General features: G+C 49.3%; 1 protein-coding gene across 3 annotated transcripts in view; it reads left to right on the top strand.

The window, feature by feature from the left end:
- The first annotated feature begins 511 nt into the window (after positions 1–511).
- LOC147116008 (YEATS domain-containing protein 2-like) overlaps positions 512–10254 on the top strand; it is a 53707-nt gene continuing 43964 nt past the window's right edge. For 2 of the 3 annotated variants that reach the window (XM_085990717.1, XM_085990715.1), the window contains exons 1-2: positions 513–705; positions 8747–8865. In XM_085990717.1, the coding sequence (XP_085846843.1) occupies positions 546–705; positions 8747–8865 (279 nt within the window). In that variant the 5' untranslated portion in view covers positions 513–545. Of the gene's footprint in view, positions 706–8746; positions 8866–10254 lie in introns of all 3 variants that reach the window. The other variant, XM_085990716.1, reaches the window with a different exon arrangement.

Below are 10254 nucleotides of genomic sequence, written 5' to 3'. Positions count from 1 at the left end.
GTCAGTAATCTAATTGAGGGTTTCAGATGGTTAATATATAGAATAAAAGACAAGTTATGGTTAAGGAAGCACAGCCGCTTGAGTTTAAGAATATATACAGGGTTGTATTTAACCCTGTTAGTCTATCTGTAGACAATTGTTGTTGGTGTGCTCTCATTATGCCGCGACCGTTAATTCTCATACATCCCAGTAGGTGCTGTTGGCAAACAGTGGGAGCCCTGGTGTTCCAGTTGATATTTCTTTGCTGGCTCACGCTGGATTGCGAAGTACCGAAGCAAGTTGCATTTCTGTTACCTAATCAGCACGGGCCATAAAAACAGTATTTTGGGTTTTGTATAAAAGCGGCAGCAGCATGTCAGCAGAAACATGCTACTGAGGCCATTTAGACCTTCAGTCAATCACGCAATGCACTTGATCATATCGGGTGGGGCTCACCCTCTGTCCGAAAACCAGCTGAACCCAATTCTCTGATGCAGCCAACAGATGTGTAAAGTGCCCAGGTTTGTTGGTGTCTCTTCTCACGTTTTGTTTTTCGCCCCTCAGTTATGGCCACGCTGCAGCTGCCAGCCACCAACCTGGCTAACCTGGCCAACCTGCCCCCAGGGACCAAACTCTACCTAACAACGAACAGCAAGAACCCCTCGGGCAAAGGCAAGCTGCTGCTGATACCCCAGGGGGCCATCCTGCGGGCCGCCAACCCAACAGGTAAGATCTTTCTGCACCGGGCAAAACAGACTGTTTTTTTGTAGGGTTATTTGGGTCAAGCTGGAATGCAGAGCTGCATTAGTGACCTGGAAGCTGGCGTGGCCTTCGATAGAGAGGTCAGCTGTTCTCAAGCCCCTGCCAAACACGTGATGTAGTGAGTTGTATTGTGACATTTAATGGCACCACATGACACTGATGGAAGTGACGTGCGGCTGTTTGGTGGTTACTTGTCCTTCCCCCGTCCGCCACCCTCAATCCCAATGGCCTGAACTTAGTGGAAGCACTAAACAGGACCAATCAATCCAAAGAAAAATTTCCATTGGCTATACCACCAAGAATGTACCAAGTGTTACCTCGTGCAGGGTGGTTTACAAGAACATAAGAAATAGGAGCAGGAGTAGGCCATTAGGCCCTTCGAGCCTGCTCCGCCATTCAGTAAGATCATGGCTGATCTTCTACCTCAACTCCACTATCCCCATATCCCTTGATTCCCTTAATATCCAAAAATCTATTGAACTCTGTCTTGAATATACTCAACAACTTAGCATCCACAGCCCTCTGGGGTAGAGAATTCCAAAGATTCACCACCCTCTGAGTGAAGAAATTTCTCCTCATTTCAGTCCTAAGTTGCTGACCCCTTATTCTGAGATTGCATTCTAGACTCCCCAGCCAGGGAGTTTGGAGGTGGTGCTTGTAACGTTTGCATATTGAATTATCATTGGCCCGCAGGCATCTGTAAGGAATACCTATTATATTCACATGTGATCACATGCTGAGTTGTCATTGGCCTGCAGGCATCTGTAAGGACTGCTATTGTTTAGAAGACCCAGGGGGTCCTGACTCCATCTTGGCCACACGGTGCTGTACTGATATGAGTAAGCACAGACCTGATGTTTCATTAAAACAGTTTAAACTGTAATACTCCATTGTCCTGCAATTTATTATTTTTGTACAAAGTGTGCAAAACAAGACATGGTGTCAGAACAGGGATTTGAAATGGACATCGTTGGAGCTCCCTTACCCCGAATGAACTGGGAATCTTTGAACTTACCTAGAGAATGGAGCAAGTTCAAGCAACACGTGGAGTTGATGTTCTCGGGTCTGTTGAAAAGAAAAGGAGAGGAAGAAAAATGCAGCTACCTACTCCTGTGGATTGAAGAAAAAGGGAGAGACATTTTTAACACATGGTCTCTCACCGCAGATGAAGCAAAGGTACTGAAAAGTTATTTTGACCATTTTGAAGCATCTGTGATGCCCAAGACAAATACGATATTCGCTAGGTACAAGTTTCAGGAGAAAGTACAAGGAGCTAGTGAGTCGTTTGAACAGTTTGTGACTGAGTTAAAACTACTGGTAAAAGACTGTGCATATGCAGATAAAGATGAGATGGTCAGAGACCGCATCGTGTTTGGAATACATTCAGCTAAAGTGAGAGAGAAACTTTTGAATGTTGGGTCCGGGCTAACGCTGGACAAAGCTATGGACATAGCTAGATCGCACGAGATAGCCCAAGCACAGTTGAAAACCATAACCGGCGCCACAAACAGCTCGAGTGAACAGGCAGTGCACGCAGTTAATAGACACACACCAAAGAACACCGCCCAGAGAGCGTGTTTCAGAACAGAAAGAACACCGAGAGTTCTAAAAATGGGCGACACAGACATAAAACGCTTCAAAAACTGTGGATATTGTGGAAACAACTGGCATGGAGAAAAGGAATACTGCCCTGCCAAAGGAAGGCAATGTACTAAATGTGGTAAACGGAACCACTTTGCTAAAGTTTGCAGGACTGTTTTCGGAATAACAGTACACACAGTGAGTGACAGCCAAATGCCAGATAGAGAGCCAAATGCAGAGGAACTGTTTATTGATTCTGTGTCACAGAAAAACAGATTTCAGGGACTGAGCAAGCCTATGCCGATATTGAGATAGGAAAACAGGGCAAAGAGCTTAAGTTTAAACTAGACACTGGATCTCAGGTTAACGTAATTCCTCTGAGTGAGTATCACAGCTTGAAGGATGAGTGTGAGCTACAGCCCACCTCACGCAGACTGACCAGCTATGGGGGTGAGCAGCTCATTGTAAAAGGCACATGTGTGATGAAATGTAAGTACAAAGAAAGCGACATGATGCTGGACTTTTACATTGTTGACACTCGAGCACCTCTAGTGCTAGGTCTAAAGGCATGTTTAGACATGGACCTCGTCAAGCTAGTGCTATCATTGACAGCACCAGTTGATAAGCAGACAGTCATGGAGGAGTTTGCTGATGTTTTCAAAGGAATCGGACTATTCCCAGGTGAATGCACTATTCACCTTGACCCAGCAGCAACCCCTGTGGTTTGCCCACCAAGAAGGATACCCCTTGCTCTACATAGTCACCTGAAGAAGGAGCTGCAGAGCATGGAGAATACAGGAATCATCGTCCAGGAAACAGAACCGACAGAGTGGGTCAACGCATTAGTAGTGGTTGAGAAACCACGTACAGGCAAGCTCAGAGTCTGTCTCGACCCCAGAGATTTGAACAAGGCTATCAAACGCCCTCACTACCCTCTACCAATGCTAGATGACATCACACCCAAGCTTGTGGGAGCACGTTACTTCAGTGTAATGGACGCACGATCAGGATACTGGACTATCACTCACGGAAGAGTCATCTAAGTTAACAACGTTCAACACACCATTTGGACGCTACCGATTTCTGCGTTTACCATTTGGTCTTATCTCAGCTCAGGATGAATTCCAGCGGAAGATCGACGAAACCTATGAAGGCCTCGACGGAGTGGTCGCAATCGTAGACGACATCCTCATCTATGGCAGGAATAGAGAGGAACGTGACAGGAACCTCCGTGCGATGCTACAAAGATCACGGGAGAAAGGTATCCGGCTCAACCCCGAGAAAAGCATAATCGGATCCACCGAGATCAGTTATTTCGGGCATCGCCTCTCGGCTGATGGCATTAAGCCGGATCCAGAGAAAATCTCCGCCATCAAGAAGATGGAGCCGCCGAAAACCGTGCAGAGCTAGAGACAGTACTAGGCATGGTTAACTACTTAGCCAAGTTTGCCCCGAGCCTCTCTGAAATCAACGCACCCATGCATCAGTTGCTCAAACAATCCAATGAGTTCCTGTGGGACAAACAACATGACACAGCATTTCAGAAAATGAAAGACCTAATCACAAGAGAACCAGGACCAATTCTTGCCTACTTCGACCCCAACAAAGAGCTCAGACTACAAGTGGACGCGTCAAAGTACGGACTAGACGCAGTATTACTGCAAGAAGGAAAGCCCATCGGCTACGCTTCCAGATCTCTCTCAGACAGTGAAATCAACTATGCTCAAATCGAGAAAGAGCTATATGCAATTCTGTTTGGATGTAAGCGTTTCCACCAATACGTCTATGGCCGACAGGTCATTGTGGAATCCGACCTCAAGCCCCTCGAGTCAATCATGAGGAAACCACTAGCTGCAGCCCCACCAAGGCTACAGAGAATGATCCTTCAGCTACAGAAGTACGACTTCACAATCATTCACCGTCCAGGCAAAGACATTCCTGTCGCAGACACGCTCTCCAGAAAGTCTCTTAGCTACCAGGACAGCAGCCTCAGTGAAGGCATGGATGTGCAGGTGCACATGGTGTACAACAGCTTACCTGTGAGTGACTCAAAACTGAAGGAGATCCGAGCAGAAACAGAAAGACGCACAACTCACACTGCTGAGCAAAGTCATACATGAAGGATGGCCTGAGGAAAGGAGGAAATGCCCTCAGAGCATATCTGAATTCTGGAACCACAGAGACGAACTGTCACAAATCAACGGAATCGTCTTCAAAGGGGGGAAAATCATCATTCCTACCAGTCTCAGAGAAGAGATGTTGACAAAAATTCATGCTGGACATATGGGCATGGAAAAATGCAAACAAAGAGCATGTGACATTATGTTTTGGCCCGGAATGTGCAAACACATTGAGGACATTGTTGGAAAATGTTCCATTTGTCTAGAACGCCGCCCATCAAATGTCAAAGAGCCCATGATACCTCACTGTATCCCAGACAGGCCCTGGCAGGTCGTCAGCTGCAAGCAAGTGCATGCAAAACGTGTACAGAGACAGCAACACCAAAAGAGATACTATGACAGGTCAGCTAGACTACTGCCGCCGCTGCACAATGGAGAATCCGTCAGAATCCAGGAGCATGACTACTGGAAGCCAGCAGTCGTCATCCAGCCAGCTGACACTGAGCGATCGTATCACGTCCGCACCCCAGAAGGACAGGTGTACCGCCGCAATCGCAGGCACCTCCTGAACACCAAGGAACAACACCGTCATTCCGACGAGAGGTCAAGCCTAGAGTTATCCTTGACTTGTGAACTGTCAACGAGTGTAGGCGGATCGCTGCCCTAAAAAAAACTGTACATCGTTATTGAAACATTGAGATGTTTTCAGTGCTAGTTAAATGTTGAGTTTACTTATATGTTGATGCTACTGAGAACATTATGTAGAAGAAAGGTTCAAAAGTAATGCATAACATTTTTCTTTTAAAAGAAAGGGGATGTAACATTTGCATATTGAATTATCATTGGCCCGCAGGCATCTGTAAGGAATACCTATTATATTCACATGTGATCACATGCTGAGTTGTCATTGGCCCGCAGGCATCTGTAAGGACTGCTATTGTTTAGAAGACCCAGGGGGTCCTGACTCCATCTTGGCCACACGGTGCTGTACTGATATGAGTAAGCACAGACCTGCTGCTTCATTAAAAGAGTTTAAACTGTAATACTCCATTGTCCTGCAATTTATTATTTTTGTACAAAGTGTGCAAAACAAGACAGTGCTGGCCAGCGTTGCACATGTCCCAGTGATTGCTGCAGAATGGCTACTGCAGGGGCCTGGGAGCAGGTGATCCGCCTGCAATTTAGAGCGGAGCCTGGGACCCAGGGGTCAGGTCACCTGTCGGCCCTCTCGGGAGATGTCTGAGGCCACAAATCAGGTCCAGTACCCTCTCTGGCCAGGGGAATTATGTGTGGGGATGTCAATAAACATACAAGAGCAGAGAAGGATGATTAACATTTACACATGTGGGGTGGCCATTCTTTACTGAGAATGCTCACTCTGTGTTGGAACAGTTTTTCCCCCTCTGTCTCCATCTCTGCAGTTAATTGAGTGATCTGTGTATTATGGTGCACCACTAATCAATAAGTCAAATCCTTTCCATTTACTCTTCATCAGACAGAATCCTTGACTCTGGCAGTCTATAAAATGTTCCCCAATTATTCAGCAGCGTGAATACTCCTGGTCCAGCGCCTGTCTGTTGTCTCCTACAGGCTGATAGTCATGTCTACAGCACACAATTGAGTCCCAAATGGGTTGAAGCACAGAGATTATAGATTCAAGCTCCCCTATTACCTCCTCACCACACACAAATACACAGATACTGCCCCCTCCTCCCCACACACAAATACACAGATACTGCCACTCCTCGCCACACACAGCCTTACTGCCCCCTCCTCGCCACACACAGCCTTACTGCCCCCTCCTCGCCACACACAGCCTTACTGCCCCCTCCTCACCACACACAGTCTTACTGCCCCCTCCTCACCACACACAGCCTTACTGCCCCCTCCTCCCCACACACAGCCTTACTGCCCCCTCCTCCTCACACACAAATACACAGATACTGCCACTCCTCGCCACACACAGCCTTACTGCCCCCTCCTCGCCACACACAGCCTTACTGCCCCCTCCTCCCCACACACAAATACACAGATACTGCCACTCCTCGCCACACACAGCCTTACTGCCCCCTCCTCACCACACACAGCCTTACTGCCCCCTCCTCCCCACACACAGCCTTACTGCCCCCTCCTCCCCACACACAGCCTTACTGCCCCCTCCTCGCCACACACAGCCTTACTGCCCCCTCCTCCCCACACACAGCCTTACTGCCCCCTCCTCCCCACACACAAATACACAGATACTGCCACTCCTCGCCACACACAGCCTTACTGCCCCCTCCTCCCCACACACAGCCTTACTGCCCCCTCCTCTCCACACACAGCCTTACTGCCCCTCCTCTCCACACACAGCCTTACTGCCTCCTCCTCCCCACACACAGCCTTACTGCCACCTCCTCACCACACACAACCTTACTGCCCCCTCCTCGCCACACACAGCCTTACTGCCCCTCCTCTCCACACACAGCCTTACTGCCTCCTCCTCCCCACACACAGCCTTACTGCCACCTCACCACACACAACCTTACTGCCCCCTCCTCGCCACACACAGCCTTACTGCCCCCTCCTCGCCACACACAGCCTTACTGCCCCCTCCTCGCCACACACAGCCTTACTGCCCCCTCCTCGCCACACACAGCCTTACTGCCCCCTCCTCGCCACACACAGCCTTACTGCCCCCTCCTCACCACACACAGTCTTACTGCCCCCTCCTCACCACACACAGTCTTACTGCCCCCTCCTCACCACACACAGCCTTACTGCCCCCTCCTCCCCACACACAGCCTTACTGCCCCCTCCTCCCCACACACAAATACACAGATACTGCCACTCCTCGCCACACACAGCCTTACTGCCCCCTCCTCCCCACACACAGCCTTACTGCCCCCTCCTCTCCACACACAGCCTTACTGCCCCTCCTCTCCACACACAGCCTTACTGCCTCCTCCTCCCCACACACAGCCTTACTGCCCCCTCCTCACCACACACAGCCTTACTGCCCCCTCCTCACCACACACAGTCTTACTGCCCCCTCCTCCCCACACAGTCTTACTGCCCCCTCCTCGCCACACACAGCCTTACTGCCCCCTCCTCCCCACACACAAATACACAGATACTGCCACTCCTCGCCACACACAGCCTTACTGCCCCTTCCTCCCCACACACAGCCTTACTGCCCCCTCCTCATCACACACAGCCTTACTGCCCCCTCCTCATTACACACAGCCTTACTGCCCCCTCCTCACCACACACAGCCTTACTGCCCCCTCCTCACCACACACAGCCTTACTGCCCCCTCCTCCCCACACACAGCCTTACTGCCCCCTCCTCCCCACACAGTCTTACTGCCCCCTCTTCCCCACACACAGCCTTACTGCCCCCTCCTCATTACACACAGCCTTACTGCCCCCTCCTCACCACACACAGCCTTACTGCCCCCTCCTCATCACACACAGCCTTACTGCCCCCTCCTCATTACACACAGCCTTACTGCCCCCTCCTCACCACACACAGCCTTACTGCCCCCTCCTCATTACACACAGCCTTACTGCCCCCTCCTCCCCACACACAGCCTTACTGCCCCCTCCTCACCACACACAGCCTTACTGCCCCCTCCTCACCACACACAGCCTTACTGCCCCCTCCTCACCACACACAGCCTTACTGCCCCCTCCTCATTACACACAGCCTTACTGCCCCCATGCTCCCTTCCTGCCAAGTGGATACACAGTACACATGCATGTACTGCCTTCTGTTGTTGGGTGCGGTGGAGTTGCTCACTGTGACCATTCCGTGACTGGTGAATGTCCAGATAGTACGAATGGTCAGAATTCTTCTCCCTGGTTTGTCCAGCCTTCCCGTACAGACGGTTCCTCCTCCAGCCAAGGGGGGAAAGCACCTGGGAGATATCCCCATCGGTTGGGGGGGGGGGGGGAGCAGGTGTGGTGAGGAGGGAACAGTAATGATTGAATGAGTCAATGTAGTGGCAAAACACATTCAGTAAACGGTGGAGAGAAAAGAAATGAAATATTCTGTGCCCTGACCATTTGAAAAGTGAAAACCGGTTGGATGAGTAATCTAAGTGAGGAAAACAGCAGTTAACATATTTAACCCAGACTCACACCACCGACAATGCTCATTTTAAAAAACCAATCTCCCAGTGCCCTGTCACATCCCCCGATGGTGGTGTGACGGGAGCTCTGGGACTTGTCCTGAACAATTCCTGCTCACAGTCTTTACCTTTTAGTTTGTGCAGTGTTCCTGCGGACTTTGGTTGAGATTAACCCCGTGCGATGTTCTTTTAGCAGGGCAGCAGGTGCAGGGGGCGTCAACGAGCACGACTGGCAGCATTCAGGGCACCGTGGTTGGTGGATTACCCCAGCAACTGGGCTACACCTCGTACATCCTCAAGCAGACACCGCAGGTCAGTCTCAGGACACTTCCACCCATCACCATCCACTCAACACTCGTGTTGTTGAAGTTCATTGGTCAGGAAGGAACTAGACAGGCACATGACAACAAATGGGATTCAGGGTTATTAACACTACTGTGGATAGGTGGACTGGCTTGGAACATAGGAATGGGAGAAGGCCATTCAGCCCCTCGAGCCTGTTCCAACAATCAATTAGATGAATGCTGACCTATATCTTAACTCCATCTACCCGCCTTGGTTCCATAACCCTCAGTACCCTTACCTAACAAAAATCTATCAATCTCAGTCTTCTCCTGCCTGAAACTGTTGCTGTGTAGATCGGTAATTTAAGCACGCGCTGTGCGCAGTATCACCACTGAATTTCTGGTGTGGGCTTTGCCGTGTGAGACTACCCATTGGGAGCCCAAGGTCACAAAACGGAATCTTTCATCTTCAGACAAAATGCTTCATATTAAACGATTTCATTCCCCTTAAATGTTAGTGAGCAGAACACAGGAACAAAAATGTTTTTAACTCGCTGGATGTTGTGAATGTGAGGGAAAGGCTGTTTTTTTTCTAGTATGTTTTAGCTCTGGGTCCTGAATCATAGAATGGTTACAGCACGGAAGAAGGCCATTCAGCCCGTCGAGCCTGTGCCGGCTCTCTGCAAGAGCACTTTAGCTAGTCCCACTCCCCTGCCCTTTTCCCATAGCCCTGCAAATTTCTTTCCTTCAGATACTTATCCAACTCCCTTTTGAAAGCCATGATTGAATCTGCCACCACCACCCTTTCAGGCATTGCATTCCAGATCATAACCACTTGCTGCATAAAAAAGTTTTTTCTTACGTCGCCTTTGGTTCTTTTGCCAATCGCCTTAAATCTGTGTCCTCTGGTTCTTGACTCTTCTGCCAATGGAGCAGTTTCTCTCTATCTACCCTGTCCAGACCCCTCATGATTTTGAACACTGCTGTCAAATCTCCTCTCAATCTTCTCTGCTCCAAGGAGTACAACCCCAGCTTCTCCAGTCTATCCACGTAACTGAAGTCCCTCATTCCTGGAATCATTCTCATAAATCTTTTCTGCACCCTCTTTAAGGCCTTCACATCCTTCCTAAAGTGCAATGCTCAGAATTGGACACAATACTCCAGTTGGGACCGAACCAGTGTTTTATACAGGTTCATCATAATTTCCATACTTTTGTACTCTATACCTCTATTTATGAAGCCCAGGATCCCGTAAGCCTTTTTAACTGCTTTCTCAATCTGCCTTGCCACCTTCAACGATTTGTGCATACATACCCCAGGTCTCTGCTCATGCACCCCCTTTAGGATTGTACCCTTTAGTTTATATTTCCTCTCCTCATTCTTTCTACCAAAATGTATCACTTCACACTTTTCTGCA

The sequence above is a fragment of the Somniosus microcephalus genome, chromosome 6 (genome assembly GCF_052327205.1).
Source record: "Somniosus microcephalus isolate GS21.2 chromosome 6, FLI_Smic_1.0, whole genome shotgun sequence".
NCBI classification, from domain to species: Eukaryota; Metazoa; Chordata; class Chondrichthyes; order Squaliformes; family Somniosidae; genus Somniosus; species Somniosus microcephalus.
This window is presented reverse-complemented; position numbering and strand designations above follow the sequence as displayed.